Source organism: Lagenorhynchus albirostris, chromosome 10 (genome assembly GCF_949774975.1).
Source record: "Lagenorhynchus albirostris chromosome 10, mLagAlb1.1, whole genome shotgun sequence".
NCBI lineage: Eukaryota > Metazoa > Chordata > Mammalia > Artiodactyla > Delphinidae > Lagenorhynchus > Lagenorhynchus albirostris.
In genome coordinates this window covers 52,725,621-52,743,568 of record NC_083104.1, presented here as the reverse complement: position 1 = coordinate 52,743,568, position 17,948 = coordinate 52,725,621, and the positions used below count along the sequence as shown (strand labels likewise).

The 17,948-nt window shown below is 43.1% G+C and overlaps 1 protein-coding gene across 3 annotated transcripts in view; it reads right to left on the bottom strand.

The window, feature by feature from the left end:
- Nucleotides 1-17,948, bottom strand: part of OSBPL10 (oxysterol binding protein like 10) — a 322,389-nt gene that overhangs the window by 52,969 nt on the left and 251,472 nt on the right. For all 3 annotated transcript variants that reach the window (XM_060162471.1, XM_060162469.1, XM_060162470.1), the window contains exon 6: nt 12,810-12,964. In XM_060162471.1, coding sequence (XP_060018454.1) covers nt 12,810-12,964 — 155 coding nt within the window. The remainder of the gene's footprint in view (nt 1-12,809; nt 12,965-17,948) is intronic.

Below are 17,948 nucleotides of genomic sequence, written 5' to 3'. Positions count from 1 at the left end.
GAATACTGACAATATACCGTCTCATCGAGTTCTCATCACATTTCCATCAGGAAATTACTACGATCATTACCATTGATAATTCGCATGCCCACGTTCTCACAGACAGTAAGTCCAAGAGCTGGGGTCCAACCGACTCTGTGAGCCTCCACAGCTGGAACCCTAGAGACATCATTCTAACCCCCGCATCGAGGGACAGCTTAAACTGACATCTACTCTAGACCAGAATACCCAAGAGAAGAAAGAGAATATCAGCTTCATTCCTATGATCTAGAAATGCAATCATTTAACCTCACCTCTCCAAAATACCCCTGTAGCTTTGAAACACCTTTTTACTCATCTCAAGAGCCAAACTACCTGAAAGAGGATCTCTCACTGCTTTGTTATTGTTTTGTATCTTATGTTCCACTGATTGCTTCTTTAAGGAATCTGTGTGCTAAAAAAATATAAACAAAAAGCTTGCTTTTGTGAGGTGGGCACTCTGATGCTTATAAAGGTCTTCTGTTGAGGCTCAGGAAGGAATTGTTATGACATCTGTCCCCACTTTTCTACTCACCTAGTGAAGAACCACTGATCTCACAGAGCAGCATCTAAAACAGAAAGGTGTTTCCTCATTCTGGGAATTTCTATGTAAGATCCCATTCTAAGTAAGGTTTTTAGCTCTAAAAATGCATCATAATGAAATTAAAAGGCATGTAAACATAAAAATAGTCCCTTTCTCTTGCTTGCATTTCTTTTCTCACTTCAGTGCAGGAAATTGGTTTCAGTCACTATAAGAAAACCTCACACTCCCCAAAGGAGTTGTTTTCTCCCCAAATTACATGGTTTTTTTTTTAAGACAGAACTACAAACTGGCCCTGCATTTTAGTACACAAGCCATTGAAAAGAAGATATTTGGGATCTGAAACACATTTTCCAAAGAAGAATGTCATTCATGGTGTAGGTGCATTTCCAGAGTAACCCACAAAGCTCTTTCAAACTCAGAATGTGGATTAAATACTATACATTTGCTGTAGGAAGATCTGATACTCTTGCAGTATTACTTTAACTATAAAACAATCAAGTTCTATACATTTCTTATTCTTTTTCAAGGAAAGCAATTCTGATGAGATCAAGGAAAATGTGAAGAGAGATTTGGGGCAATCTGAAGGACATTTCCATGGCTTTAAGGATAGATACACTGTTCTCAGTTAGGTTTAATTTCATTTCCAAAAAAGTTATGGTTTCCTTTTCCTCCAAATGGCTGTATTTCTGCCCATCTTCTTATACTTATTTGTGATGCGGTCATTTGCCGGGATTACTGTAGCTAATAAAGAGAGCCACAAATGACATAGGACAGTCCGATGTCTCATTAGCTGGCTGCAGATGGTGAATGGCAGAGAAAAGGGACCCGGGGCTTTGGGGAAGCAATGGCTATGAGCTGTCCTCAGAGGAGAAAGAAGACGGTCGTGACAGGGTGTCACATGACACTTGACTGCACCTGTCACCTCACAAAGCCTACCTGCTTGGCCCCTGCTGCTCTAATATCTGCAGGGGCAAGGAGAGCTTTGGTGCTGGGGTGACTGGGGACAGGATGGACAGCCAGACAGCTGCTGGTAAGGTAAATTCAAGTATCAGAGGGGCGGTTGTTTGAGTCCTATATCCAGAGGGGGTAAAATCTTTATCAGAACTTAGACAATTTCATTCACACATACACATACCATCTCCATTCTGCTGAGCTGCTCATCTATCACCATTACCAAAAAATTTTTAATTTACAATTATAATATAGCACAGAGGCAGCCCCTGCACCGCACCCCATAATCCATCTACAAAATTCAATCCACATTGCAAAAGGGATCCAAGAACTCATTAATTCAGGCAGAGCCCGAAGTATATGTGAGAAAAGATTTTCCTCTTTTCTTCCATAACATTCTTTCCCCAAGGTCATAAATCTCTGAGCATCGACTTCACATCTCTGGAAAGTGAACGGCATCTGAGACAGCATATAAATCACCTCGAGAAGAGTTATTCATTGTGGGCAAATAAAAATGTAAGCCGGGCAGATGGTGAAGAGCTCGTTTCTACTGGTAGCATCCCATGGGGCGAGGCAGGCTAGGGGGAAAGCAGACAGAGTTGTGAAATTTGGGGCCACAGGGATAGGAAGAAAATAAATACCCAAAACAACAGGACACTAAAAATTATCCTACCACATGGCTACAATCTCTTCAACTCTTCGCCAATGCTTCAGATCTGACTTTCTCCCTCTATGGCCAAAGAACTGATATCAGGGCAAAGAGAAGAGGACTCAGGATAGGGGGTTGGGGGGAGGGAAAACCCATACTAAACACTGCAGTGCTTTAAGCCCTCTTCATTCACCAGTTTCAAAGTGCTTAATCCTTTGGGGACTGCGGCGGGATAGAAGAGATTATACCACCTGGTGCTGATTTTTTTTCATATGGCTCCAGCTCACAACTGGCAAATCCAAGATGACTGTGTCCCCAACACTCTGGTGGGTGTTTATGTCACAAAGCCACAGTGGCCTGGGGGGAGGGGAGGAAAGGGAGGTAACACGGTGACCACCCCCAAGGCTCCCCGAAGACTGGCTTGTTCTAGGGTTGAACCTACTGGAAGCCCCAGACACACCCTACTGGCCCCTGAGCAGGTGTGATTGGGGACCTATGACTATACTCCACCTCGCTCTTATAAAAGCAACACCAGCCAAGAAAACAAAACTTTATTATCACCCACAAAAAGGGATACGAAAAAAGGAAAAGGAATGAAGGGAAGAACAAGTCGTTGAAAAAAGTAGCAAAAATTGAAATGAATCCCCCAAAGCTGCACAGGAAATGACACTGTTGTGCCTCTGAGAGCTCATTAATGTGGCCAGAAACCAAGTTCAAGAAGCCCTTGAAAAATGCACACAGAGCTTACGTTTGTGTGTGATGGCTATGTTTGCTGTCCATTTGTTAAGAAGAGAAGAGGGCAGAAAAACGCTCTTTTTGACAGACAGGAGCTCTCAGCCATGGGAAGAGAGATTGTTCTCAGCAATCACAGCCTGTGAGAACACTGCAGAAATATGTCTCCAAATGCCATGATGCCAGATGCCACAGACGGTCATCTTAACTACCACAGCCTGCAGCCACAGACAACCAGCACCTCCATGGTGCTGGCAAATTAACCTGGAAACATCACTTGGCTAAAAACCATTTCTCCTGCTTCTAATCTCAAGTTATAAAAAAATAACTATTGTGAAAAATGCACAGAGTTAATAAGCTGAGTATCTTAGCTCAGGCTAACAAAATACCATAGACTGGGTGGTTTAAACAACAGGAGTTTATTTCCTCACAGTTCTAGAGGCTGGAAGTCCTGGATCAGGGGGCTAGCATGGCTGGGTTCTGGTGAGAGCTCTCTTCCTGGTTTGCAGATGGCTGCCTTCTGCTGTGTCCTCACAGGGTGGAAAGTGAGAGAGAGATCTCTCTCCCTCTTCCTTCCAAGGCTACAGTCTTATTGGATTAGGGCCCCACCCTTAAGACCTCATTTAACCTTAATTGCCTCCTAAAGACCCTAACTCTCAGATACAGTCCTATTAGGGGTTAGGGCTTCAACATATGAATTTGCAGGGAGGTGAGTGTATAATTCATCTCATAGTACTGAGCTATGAAAATCTGCTAAACTAAGGAGTTCTCCATTCCATGTCCATCACATAGTAGCGCAATGAATGAACAAATAACTGAGAAGATGAATAATTACTATCTTACTATACTGGGAACACAGAGCATACTTATGAGAGAGCAGTCTATTTTCAAGCACAAGCAACAACCTGGATCCTTCTGATTTCTAAGTGTCGAGGGTCTGGTAGCCAGGAGGTGTCTCTTCTACATTTGCACAGTGGATGGACTGTTTTCCCTCCAAACCAACAGCCAGAAGAGGAGAAGAAAAAACCCAGATGATTAAAAGACACTCCCCATTCCATAATGACAGAACCTAAATGGAATGCCCTCTGTGGATCTTCTGAAAAGGTTATAATAAGAGTTCCACACATCACCACCACCACCACCTAGTACCTGTTGGATAGGTCGAGGCCAACGACCAGAAATGGACTAATTAGTAAGAAAGCCATCTGACTAGGGAGGTCCAGGACACTGGCCATCAATGAATCACTTGTCACAGCAGCATACATAACTCACCTGCCACTCAACAGGTTAGACTTACCCCTAGGAAAGAGAGAGGGACAGAGATGAAGACGGGGAGAAGGATGCCCTCAGGCTATGAACAGTACAGATGGACTTTATCATTCACGTCCATTCATTCATCACATATTTACAGAGTGTCTACTATGCCCACGGTGCTTTCCTAAATATTTTGGAGTCTTCAGTGAGGGATCAGAGAGAGGTCTACACTCAAAAAAGTTGGTCTATGAGATGAAACAGTCAGGCTAGAAAAGCCTTTTTTTTCCTGGGTTGGGATCTGGGAATCTGTAATTCTTTTGAATTTTTATTGGAGTATAGTTGATTTACAATGTTGTGCTACTTTCTGCTGTACAGCAAAGTGACTCAGTTATCCATATACACATACCTACTCTTTTTTAGATTCTTTTCCCACATAGGTCTTTACAGAGTATTGGGTAGAGTTCCCTGTACTATACAGTAGGTCCTTAATAGTTACCTATCTTAGATACAGTAGTGTGTATGTGTCAATCCCAATCTCCCAATTTATCCCTCCCCACTAGAAAAGTCCTATGGAAACTGAAGATGAGCACTGCAGGAAGAAAATCTGCTTGGGGCAGGTATGGGGGTCCAGCCACACTCTCTGTTACTCCCCAAGGCTAACGGGGACCCAATGTGGGTCCCCCTAGGACTCGAGATCCCTGTGATTTAGCACCCTCCTCCAAAGCCATGGAGGGTGACTGTGGTAACTCTAAAGCAGTCATGGAAACCCAGTTGCTGGGTCTTGGGGGGGATCTAGTTCTGGTTATGAGATAACAAGAAAAGTGTGCCGGGGACCTCCCTTCCCACACAGAGCGTCTTGGGAAGAGCTCTCATCTCGTCCCACGTTCTAAAAGAATGTTGTGAGCAGGTGATGCTTGGGACTGTAGCTGGCATGCTGCCACCATGACAAGCATGGGGATGAAAAGCCAACAGCGAGAAGAATGGAAGAAACCGGTTTTTCATTTTTTTTTTTTAAGAGAGAAGTGATCGATTTTTTGTGTGATAAAAAGCACATGAAATCTACCCTCTTAACAAATGTGGAAGTGCGTAGAACAGTAGTGTTAGCTACACGCAGATGGCTGCACAGAAGACCGCCAGAACCCTTCATCTTGCACAACTGAAACTCTCCACTCACTGGATAGCAACTCCCCATCCCCTCCCCACTGCCCTGGCCACCACCATTCTACTTCCTGTTTCTATCAGTTTGACAACTTTAGATACTTCCTATAAGTGGAATCATGCAGTATTTGTCCTTCTATGACTGGCTTATTTCACTTATTATAATGTTTCTAAAGGTTCATTCCTTTTTTAAGGCTGAATAACAATCTATCATATCATCCATATACCATATTTTCTTCATTCATTCATCCATTTAGGTTGTTTCCACCTCTTGGCTACGAGGAACAAAGCTGCAATGAACCCTGGGGTGCAAATATCTCAAGAACCTTATTTCAATTCTTTTGGATAAATACACACAAGTGGAACTGCTGGATCATATGGTAGTCCTAGTTTTAATTTTTTTCAGGAACTGCATACCATTTTCCAGGAGCCTGTATCTCCGAGGCCGTCGGGAGTGGTTGCAACAAACCCACGGCCACTCACTGGCAGAAATCTTACTGTGTGAGAAAATTAAATGTAGTTATTGCTTGAGCTTCTAACTGTTGGGTTCTCTGTTATTTGCAGCTGAAAGAATCCTCCTAGACACAGGAGATGGTGTGGTATATACAGAAGGGCACTGGCTGGGGAGAAAGGAAGTCTAGATGTCCATCCTGCCTTTACCACTGGTCAGTTCTGTGACTCTTGGCAAGTCAGTCAGTCACTCCAGTTTGGGGAGTGGCCACTGGACCCCTAAAGACTATTCTAAGATGTAGTGACTCAAAGGCCATGGCTCAAAGAGAAAAAACATCTGTCCTACAGGATCTGGGAAGAAGAGGCAATCAAACTCTCTAATGACAGGGTGGGGAGTGGGGTAGAAAGGGGTTAATCATATCACCCACGACCTTACTTGTTACAAAGTCCAAATGTGATCGACAACATTTCCTATGTAGCAACCATTAACTTTGTGGAGCTATCACAGAATTCACTAAATTGATTTTCAACCATTATAGGGATGTGTTAGCTGACCCACTCCATGGTCAAACAGCTGACAACAAGTACATGTCAAATATTTTGAACAAATCAGTAAGGTTGAAAATGCGTGTTAAAAGAATTATCCAGGGCTTCCCTGGTGGCGCAGTGGTTGAGAGTCTGCCTGCCGATGCAGGGGACACGGGTTCGTGCCCCGGTCCGGGAAGATCCCACATGCCGCGGAGCAGCTGGGCCCGTGAGCCATGGCCGCTGAGCCTGCACGTCCAGAGCCTGTGCTCCGCAACGGGAGAGGCCACAACAGTGAGAGGCCCGCGTACCGCAAAAAAAAAAAAAAAAAAAAAGAATTATCCAAAGGATCAAAACAGCATATTACCTTATCTTGAAAAACTCTATCACCATCCCATGCCTGACACTTCATGCTCAGTTAACATCTACCTATACATTGATGTACTGTGGAGATAAAGAATAAAAAGGATCAAAATGGGTTGAGATTACACTGGTCAGGCTTCAACTTGAATGTCAGAGGATTTCAAAACTAACAGCTTTATATGTGGTTAAGTGGTTCAAAAGTTCAGTGCTAAAGATGACAATTCAACCAAGAGCATGCAAATTCTTCTTGAGGCAAAATTCAGCTAAATCTTTATATCTGTCTCTTTCCCTTATTTGTAAAACGATGCCCTCCCTTGGGGAAGTGGGGATTTTGACACACTTACTTGAAAATTAAATGCTGCAGTTTTCTAACCAAAGCCCACTGGCTAATTTATATGTTGATCGAGTCCTTAGTACTTAGGGACATTATGAGAAGTCCTTCTGAACCTGCTGGATTTGGGGAGTGTAGGTCATGTGGTCTCTTGATGGCATTACTGCCACTGCGATGCAGACAATTCACCAGGCAAAGTTTTCTAGTGAAACAGTCAACCCAGGGGTTGATAGGAGCTGATGACGTACTCCTGAGACGCGGCTTCAAGACCCCCTGCTGCAGGTCCCCAGTGGAGAGGGATTAACAGGACTGACTCTCCACCTTTTCCCTCCAGGCCAGGGGTCGGTGTCCGGGCACCTAATAACTGCCTCCAACAATTAACACAGCACACATTATGCTAAACAAAGAAAGCCGGGCTCACGTGTACACACTGCGTGATTCCATTTACATGGCATTCTGGAAAAGACAAAACTACGTGGACAGAAAGCAGATGAGCGCTTGCCAGGGGCTAGGGGAGGAGTTAAACACAAAGGAACACAAGGGAATCTTGGAAAGCGATGGAACTGTTGTAACAGATCAAAGTTCAGAAGTGGTAAAATTGCATTTTAAAGGGGTGAATTTCATTATTTATGAATTTACCTCAATAAACCTGACTTTTACCACAAATTAGGGTTTCTGTCTCTCAGAAACAGCCTCCAGAAAGGTGGGTAAACATGGTGACACGTGAGCTGCCGTTGAGGATTGTCCCCATGCCACCCACTGCTTCCCTATGCCAACAGCCCAACCAGTCATGATCCAGGGCCAGGAACGGAAACCACTCCAGGTATTTCAATCAGGAAGGGATTTGATATGGGAATTAGGTGCTTATAGCATCACTGGTCTGGCAGAAGGCCAGAACAGAAGGCCCCCTTAGACTTTTTCATGCAAGGACACACCACTGCAGGTATCCTTGATCCAAGTGTCGGGATGCTGCCGGCGCTGCGGCCACAACAGCCTCTCCTGCCAACGCAGGGGGACAGAGGCCCCAGAACAACGAGTCTGGCCACTGCACCTGCCTCTAAATACTCACATCCCCTTGACCCTGTCCGCCAGCAGCACCAGCAGAAGGAACCTGGTCCCCGCCTCAGCTTCCAACTCTCACACAAATGCACTGAGGAAACCGTCATGCATTTAGAAACCTCCCTGTGAGAATGCCTGCAACGTGGACTTGCGTTGGTAGGTTTCCAATCCGGAGGGTGGGTGGAAGGTCAAGAGCGCCAGGCCCAGTACTTCATCTCCCCAGTCACCATTCCTCCTGTCCTAAAACAAGGCACTCTTCGACAAAGAAAGCACCACCAAAACCCTTTTCTGTCTAAACTTAAATTTCAAACCGTGCTGAGAGAATTGAAATACTGTTCTCCTAACGGGGAAACCAAGATCCTAACTCACTTCGTTATGGAAGAATATTTCATTTTCACATTTAGTGGGTCCCAGCCCCAGCCCCAGCCGAATAAAATTTTGAGATCACTGCATCTGATAACAGAGCCAACCACAATTCTCTTGTAACACACATATTAAATACACGCTGCTCTTCTGAGTTCTATTCTGTTGAGAATGAAACAGACTAAGCTTGAAAATGCATTCGTTTTCCAGGTATCTGTAAGTTGTTTTATGGTAAGCCAGAAACAGCGGAGGGGAGTGTCACATTGTGATTTATGGTAAGAAATATATATTTGCTTTTTTGTCCCTATTTCCAACACAGAGTTCCTAAAACCCTGGGAATTTCCTAAGAGATGAAAGCTTTAAAGTGTCTTTTGTTATGTTAACGAATGACTTTTGCAAAGCCCCTAAGGATGGGAGATGGTTGCCAGTGGAGCCAACCCCGGTTATTAGAGGGTTGGAGCTTTCAGTCCTACCCCTGACCTCTGGGGAGGGGAGAGGGCCTGGAGGGTAATGTAATCAACCATGCCTATGTAATGAAGCCTCCTTAAAAACCCTAAAGGACAGGGTTCAGAGAGCTTCACGGTTGGTGGAGAGAGTGGTGCACTCGGAGAGGGCAGGAGGGCATGGGAGCTCTGAGCTCCTTCCCACAGACCTTGCTGTATGCATCTCTTCCTTCTGTTCCTGAATTACATCCTTTTGTAACAAACTGGTAGATGTTTCTCTGAGTTCTATGAGCCACCCTAGCGAATTAATCAAGCCTGAGGAAGAGGACATGGGAACCTCCAATCCACAGTCGGCTGGTCAGAAGCACAGGTGACAACCTGGATCTATGACTGGCGTCTGAAGTTGATGGGGTGCTCAGTCTTGCAGGACTGAGCCCTTCACCTGTGAGATCTGACGCTCCTTCCAGGTGGACAGTATCAGAATTGAGTTGAATTGTAGGATACCCAGTCTATGTCTGATGGGAATTGGATTGAGTTAATTGCTTGATGGCATTAAAAAATATATATACATTAGGATGTGGTATGTTTTATACCCTAATTTATGCTTCTAAAGACCTAATATGATCAAAACAATAAGCCAGAAGAAAATATTTGGCTAAAGCACCACAATAACTACAATTCCTAGTCTCCCAACGATCACTCACATAGTAATTACATTCTCCACATCAAAAGGGATAAGAAACCTTCTCATAAGGAATTTCACTTCATTCCTTCTTGGGTTATTTCTCCAAATTGTACAAAAGGGAGGCAATGGAAACATTTTCCTTTTTCTGACAAGAAAACTATTGGGTGGCTATGGCTAGCTTCTTCAACTGTTAGGACAAAAAAAAAAAAAAAAAAAAAAGTGACAAAGCACAATGGCCTAAAATAAAAATAGTGTCCAAGCAACACTAGCTGTTTGGGTTGTGAGAATCATCTACCAGAGCTGTCACTGGAAAAAATGAAGGACGTCTTTGCAAAAGAGCTCTAATCCTTCCTTCTCAGAAAACATTCACACCCGCATCACACCCCATAAGCCTCTCACTGCTGCAAGAGAGTACCAGAGAATACCTCCTATTACTCTGACAAAAGGAGTAAGAGCAAAAACGACAATCAGAAATTAATGATTGTTCCTAACTTAAAAGCTCTCCCTAGTTCTTCTCCTTCAAAGTATTTTTTAAAAGTTGAACTTGGGAGCTAGTTATTTCGTCAAGGACAATGATATACTATCTTCTGCCAATGCTATTGACTGGCAAAGCAAAGAGGGCAATAATTTTATGTAAAAAGAACAGACTAACCCTTTCAAACTTCAGGGTTAGAAAAAGCACCCACAGGAAAGGCAGCACGTACATTAGGAAGGACTCAGAATAGGGAAGATCAGCAGCCCTAATAATAAGCTTATCAGGTTACTAAGTAGACATTTCTCCAAAGACATACAGACGGCCAACAGGCACGTGAAAAGATGCTCAACATCACTAATTATTAGAGAAACGCAAATCAAAACTACAATGAGGTATCACCTCACACCAGTCAGAATGGCCATCATCAAAAACTACAAACAATAGGGCTTCCCTGGTGGCGCAGTGGTTGAGAGTCCGCCTGCCGATGCAGGGGACAAGGGTTCGTGCCCTGGTCCGGGAAGATACCACATGCCACGGAGCGGCTGGGCCCATGAGTCATGGCCGCTGAGCCTGCGCATCCGGAGCCTGTGCTCCGCAACAGGAGAGGCCACAAGAGTGAGAGGCCCGCGTACCGCAAAAAAAAACCCAAAAAAAACTACAAACAATAAATGCTGGAGAGCACGGAGAAAAGGGAACCCTCCTACACTGTTGGTGGGAATGTAAATTGGGGCAGCCACTATTGGGAATAGTAAGGAGGGTCCTCAGAAAACTAAAATTAGAGCTACCATAGGAAACAGCAATCCCAATCCTGGGCATATATCCAGAAACAACTCTGATTCAAAAAAATACATGCACCCCTATGTTCATAGCCCCACTATTCACAATAGCCATGACATGGAAGCAACCTAAATGTCCATCAACAGATGAATGGATAAGGTACATACATACAATGGAATACTACTCAGCCATATAAAGGAACGAAATAATGCCATTTGCAGCAACATGGGTGCAACCAGAGACTATCATACTAAGTGAAGCAAATCAGAAAGCGAAAGACAAACACCATATGACATCACTTATGTGTGGAATCTAAAATATGACACAAGTGAACCTATCTATGAAACAGAAACAGACTCACAGACATAGAGAACAGACTTGTACTTGCCAAGGGGGAGGGGGGTTAGGGGAGGGATGGAGTGGGAGGTTGGGGGTAGCAGATGTAAGCTTTTATGTATGGAATGGATAAACAACAAGGTCTTACTGTACAGCACAGGGAACTGTATTCAATATCCTGTGATAAACCGTAATGGAAAAGAATATTTAATAATTATATATATATGTGTAACTAAATCACTTTGCTGTACAGTACAAATTAACACATTTTAAATCAACTACACTTAAGTAAATAAATAATCATTTTTTTTAAAAAAAGCTTATTAGGTGACAGCCTCTGTTAGGGTTTCCCCGTGATGCTGCTGGGGATGAGGATCGAAACAGTTATTTCTAAAGATCTAAGAACTTCTCTTTTAATTTCTTTCTAGAGCAAGATTTAGGTATGTGTATTATGGTGTGAACTCCCAAAGGTTCTTTTCCAACAGAATGGAGGTGATTGGAATTCTCAACCCCTTAGCAGCTAAGCACGACCTCCTCAAACGTGACCCCACCTGAGGCTCTCAAAAAAACTACCTGACAGCAAGCTCCGACATCTTCTCAGTTGCCAACTTACCTTGCGAGGCACCCACACGTCAGCTACAAGTGTTTTCCCCCTGAAACTCGGTGTACAGGCAGAGGCAAATACCTTTCAAAATCTCACATCCCCTATCGTTTCATACCCTGCAAAGTCACCTTACAGATGCTGATGAAATACTTGCTGGCAGGCCGATCCTGCCTCTGGAAGACCTGAGCCCTCAAGCGGCCCTCGGAGAATAGAATCACGTGAAGCTTGGAGAAACATTTCAATGGATAACCAAGACCATTTGACTGAAGAAGCTGCCTTGGGACTTGCAACCTTACAAAATAGATTTTGCTCCACAATTTTCAGGCTAAAGTGATTTCAATTCAAATGAAGAACCACCTCTAACACATGGTTAAAGTAGGTCCCAGCCCAGTTCACGAGATCATGTCAACAGGACACGTGCAACCAAGAAAGAGAAATTCACTCATGACACCCGGGGAAATTGACAAAATGCAGGCTGCATTTGGCTTCCCTCCAGCTGCCACTTAGAGGCGCAGTTAGTCACGGAGATTGCGTGGGCAGATGACTGGGTCCAGGGAGCCTGTGGGGGCCTGGCTAGCCCCGAAGGTCTGCAGGGCTGCTTCTCCCTGGACCTGGGCTAGTGCAACACCTAGAAGAGTCCCAGCCACTGCCCCTGGGCTGGCCCGGTTGTGTAGCATGCGGGGATCAAGCATAGGAGGAAGGAGCTCATGTTATTAGCACAACCACACGAAGAAGCCAATATTGAGGGGAGCAACATAATATATTGTAACCACTCCCATCATGTCAACAGGCATCACGTTAGTGGGTGTGTTAGAGTTTCTCCCACGTGACGTGAAAACGACTCCCATTTCAATGAAAATGGGAGATTCCGCATCAGTTGGATCACAGTTCGCCCACGGCAGCTGCCAGGCACAAGAGCAGGAGCGCCAGGCGTGCACGGAGCTGATTTTGTCTCCCTGGGCGATGCTTCCATTTTATAATTTGTCTCCTCTTAAAACCCAGCGGTGAGCAAGTTACAAATATAATTACTCTACTTCTGAACAAGCGCTAACACAAGCCATGAAAGGTGCGAAGAGAGGCTGGCGAGCTTACCTCTGGCTCTGGCGGGCAGGTTTGTTCATCCTCCACGGAGTTGGGTAAAATGGCCCAGGTTATGCTGGCGCTGGCCGATGGCAAAGAGCCCAGTGTCCCATTTTTCAGCTGCTCTGTGGAGTGTGACTTAGGCCCGTGCCATCCCAGGATGCTTTCTGAAATAAAGACCTAGAATGATGCCAAGTATTTTCCAAATCCAACATTTAGAGCTCAAGAAATAGCCATACCATGCTGTTGAAGAAACCCGACTTGAAGTGGGTCCAATTTTAAGTGGACCATAGAGGATTTAAGCTGATTCAGTGGATTTAAGTGTAGATTCAGGTCACCTATTTATAAACGAGTTTCTGCGTAATGACCATAGGCTGTGTCTCTCCCTGTCCCTGGACAAAATTCACATGTGCTGTACTTCCTTGAGGGTGTTTTTCTTTTTTTTTTTAACTTTTCAAAAATACTTATAAATATTTACAATAAAAACAAGAGTCAAATTGTATCGGGTATGGGCTGCTCGAAATGCAGTCTGAATGCCCATTGACATGATGACCACAGCTGAGAAAAGACGCCTGCGGTGTGATCACGCCACGTGTGATCGGCCATTAGATGTGGCCGAAGTCCATTCGGGTGGCAGAAGTCAGGAAGCCACATCATGGACAGACATGGGTATGGAGGATGGATGCGGTCGTGCCATTCTAGCTACCATATTGCTGTTAATAAAGCTTTTTTCTTTCTTTTTTTTATTTGGCCACGCCACATGGCTTTTGGGATCTGTTTCCCAACCAGGGATCAAACCCGGGCCCTTAGCAGTGAACATGCAGAGTCCTAATCACTGGACCACCAGGGATTCCTTATAAAGCATTTTAAAAATTTTCCCTCAACCCTTGGGAACAGCAAAAAAACCTTTCTAATACTGATCTTTCCAAGAGTAATGGGTTATTACAGAATAGTTGTATATATGCTTGCTAAGGGGGACAGGAGTGATCAGAGGTAGATTTCTTTACCCTGTAGCAATTCTGCCATTAGAAAAAAAATAGGCTTCAAACTCAGCTGAATCTGGAGCTTCTGTTCTCAGCCTGAGCACAGGAGTGAGTGATGAAGGAAAGGTGGGCTCAAGTGCAGACAACCTCACGTGAACTAGAACTCAGCCGCCCTTCAGCACCTCAGATGCTGCCTAGCATCTCCTGATTCTCTCCCACTGCTCACAACGCTCAAGTGAGGCTGTTTTTTTTTTTCTTCCCATTCTTCAAAGGGACGAGAGCCTTTGTGTGTGCTGTTTCCCTGCTCAGACTGCCAGCCTCTAGTTCCTCTACCTGGGGGAGGAGATCTCCTGAGTAAATCCAGGGGTCTGCTCAACAATCACGCGCTCAGAAAGGCCCCGGGGGACTTCGCTGGCCAAAGCAGCACCCCAGAGGCACCCCCTGTCCCAGCTGTTGGTTTACTGTCTTACGGCTCTTAGCACTCTCTGAACTCACCCTGTTCATTCGTTTATTGTCTGCCTTCCTCTTCTCCCTAGAACATTAGCTCCTTAAAAACAGGGACAACACTGCCCTTGCTCACTGCTGTATCCCCAGAACCTAGAACAGGGTCTGGCAAGGAGTGTGAGCTCCTTAAATCTGTGCTGAATGAATGGATGACCATTAAGACTTTCAGAGATGGTCAATTTCAAGAAGAGTGTATGTTTCAAAAAGCCTGTATGTCCATGGTGGAGAAGGGCAGGGGACAAAGTGGGGAAAAGGGGGTTGGGGGAAGAGTTATTTACTGGGTATAGAGGTTCAGTTTTGCAAGATGAAAAGGGTTCTGCAAGATGAAAAGTGTTCTGGAGATTGTACAATAATATGAATGTATTTAACACTACTGAGTTGTATACTTAAAAATGGTTAGGACCCCCAATTTTTTTTTGAATTTTGTTTTTTTATACAGCAGGTTCTTACTAATCATCCATTTTATACACATCAGTGTATACATGTCAATCCCAATCTCCCAGTTCATCACACCACCACCTCCACGCCCCACTGCTTTCCCCCATTGGTGTCCATACGTTTGTTTTCTACATCTGTGTCTCAATTTCTGCCCTGCAAACCGATTCATCTGTACAATTTTTCTAGGTTACACATACATGCGTTAATATACGATATTTGTTTTTCTCCTTCTGACTTACTTCACTCTGTATGACAGTCTCTAGATCCATCCACGTCTCTACAAATGACCCAATTTCATTCCTTTTGATGGCTGAGTAACATTCCATTGTATATGTGTACCACATCTTCTTTATCCATTTGTCTGTTGATGGGCATTTAGGCTGCTTCCATGCCCTGGCTACTGTAAATAGTGCTGCTATGAACATTGGGGTGCATGTATCCTTCTGATTTATGGTTTTCTCTGGGTATATGCCCAGTAGTGGGATTGCTGGGTCATATGGTAAATCTATTTTTAGTTTCCTAAGGAACCTCCATACTGTTCTCCATAGTGGCTGTATCAATTTACATTCCCACCAACAGGGCAAGAGGGTTCCCTTTTCTCCACAACCTCTCCAGCATTTGTTGTTTATAGATTTTCTGATGATGCCCATTCTAACTGGAGTGAGGTGATACCTCATTGTAGTTTTGATTTGCATTTCTCTAATAATTAGTGATGTTGAGCACCTTTTCATGTGCTTCTTGGCCATCTGTATATCTTCTTTGGAGAAATGTCTATTTAGGTCTTCTGCCCATTTTTGGATTGGGTTGTTTGTATTTTTAATATTGAGCTGCATGAGCTGTTTATATATTTTGGAGATTAATCCTTTGTCTGTTGATTCGTTTGCAAATATTTTCTCCCATTTTGAGGGCTGTCTTTTCGTCCTGTTTATGGTTTCCTTTGCTGTGCAAAAGCTTTTAAGTTTCATTAGGTCCCATTTGTTTATTTTTGTTTTTATTTCCATTACTCTAGGAGGTGGATCAAAAAAGATCTTGCTGTGATTTATGTCAAAGAGTGTTCTGCCTATGTTTTCCTCTAAGAGTTTTATAGTGTCCGGTCTTACATGTAGGTCTCGAATCCATTTTGCGTTCATTTTTGTGTATGGTGTTAGGGCGTGTTCTAATTTCATTCTTTTACATGTAGCTGTCCAGTTTTCCCAACACCACTTATTGAAGAGACTGTCTTTTCTCCATTATATACCCTTGCCTCCTTTGTCATAGATTAGTTGACCATAGGTGTGTGGGTTTATCTCTGGGCTTTCTACCTTGTTCCACCAATCTATGTTTCTGTTTTTGTGCCAGTACCATATGGTCTTGATTACTGTAGCTTTATGGTATAGTCTGAAGTCAGGGAGTCTGATTCCTCCAGCTCCGTTTCTTTCCCTCAAGACTGCTTTGGCTATTCGGGGTGTTTTGTGTCTCCATACAAATTTTAAGATTTTTTATTCTAGTTCTGTAAAAAAGGCCAATGGTAATTTGATAGGGATTGCATTGAATCTCTAGATTGCTTTGTGTAGTATAGTCATTTTCACAATATTGATTCTTCTAATCCAAGAACATGGTATATCTCTCCATCTGTTGGTATCATCTTTAATTTCTTTCATCAGTGTCTTATAGTTTTCTGCATACAGGTCTTTTGTCTCCCTAGGTAGGTTTATTCCTAGGTATTTTATTCTTTTTGTTGCAATGGTAAATGGGAGTGTTTCCTTAATTTCTCTTTCAGATTTTTCATCACTAGTGTATACGAATGCAAGAGATTTCTGTGCATTTATTTTGTATCCTGTAACTTTACCAAATTCATTGATTAGCTCTAGTAGTTTTCTGGTGGCATCTTTAGGATTCTCTATGTCATCTGCCTATCAGATGTCACCTGTATCAATGTCATCTGCAAACAGTGACAGTTTTACTTCTTCTTTTCCAGTTTGTACTCCTTTTATTTCTTTATCTTCTCTGATTGCCGTGGCTGGGACTTCCAAAACTATGTTGAATAACAGTAGTGAGAGTGGACATCCTTGACTTGTTCCTGATCTTAGAGGAAATGCTTTCAGTTTTTCACCATTGAGAATGATGTTTGCTGTGGGTTTGTCGTATAAGGCCTTTATTATGTTGAGGTAGGTTCCCTCTATGCCCACTTTCTGGAGAGTCTTTATCATAAATGGGTGTTGAATTTTGTCAAAAGCTTTTTCTGCATCTATTGAGATGATCATATGGTTTTTCTTCTTCAAGTTGTTAATATGGTGTATCACATTGATTTATTTGCATATATTGAAGAATCCTTGCATCCCTGGGATAAATCCCACTTGATCATGGTGTATGATCCTTTTAATGTGTTGTTCAATTCTGTTTGCTAGTATTTTGTTGAGGATTTTTGCATCTATATTCATGAGTGATATTGGTCTGTAATATTCTTTTTTTGTAGTATCTTTGTCTGGTTTTGGTATCAGAGTGATGGTGGCCTCACAGAATGAGTTTGGGAGTGTTCCTTTCTCTGCAACTTTTTGGAAGAGTTTGAGAAGGATGGGTGTTAGCTCTTCTCTAAATGTTTGATAGAATTCGCCTGTGAAGTCATCTGGTCCTGGACTTTTGTTTGTTGGAAGATGTTTAATCACAGTTTCAATTTCATTACTTGTGACTGGTCTGTTCGTTTTTTCTATTTCTTCCTGGTTCAGTCTTGGAAAGTTACACCTTTCTAAGAATTTGTCCATTTCTTCCAGGTTGTCCATTTTATTGGCATATAGTTGCTTGTAGTAGTCCCTTATGATGCTTTGTATTTCTGAGGTGTCCACTGTAACTTCTCTTTTTTCATTTCTAATTTTATTGATTTGAGTCCTCTCCCTCTTTTTCTTGATGAGTCTGGCTAATGAGTTATCAATTTTGTTTACCTCCTCAAAGGACCAGCTTTGTTTACCTCCTCAAAGAACCAGTTTTATTGATCGTTGCTATTGTTGTATTGTTTCTATTTCATTTATTTCTGCTCTGATATTCCTGATTTCTTTCCTTCTGCTAACTTTGGGTTTTGTTTGTTCTTCTTTCTCTAGCTCCTTTAGGTGTAAGATTAGATTGTTTATGTGAGATTTTTCTTGTTTTTGAGGTAGGCTTTTATAGCTATAAACTTCCCTCTTAGAAATGCTTTTGCTGCATCCCATAGGTTTTGGATCATCGTGTTTTCATTGTCATTTGTCTCCAGGTA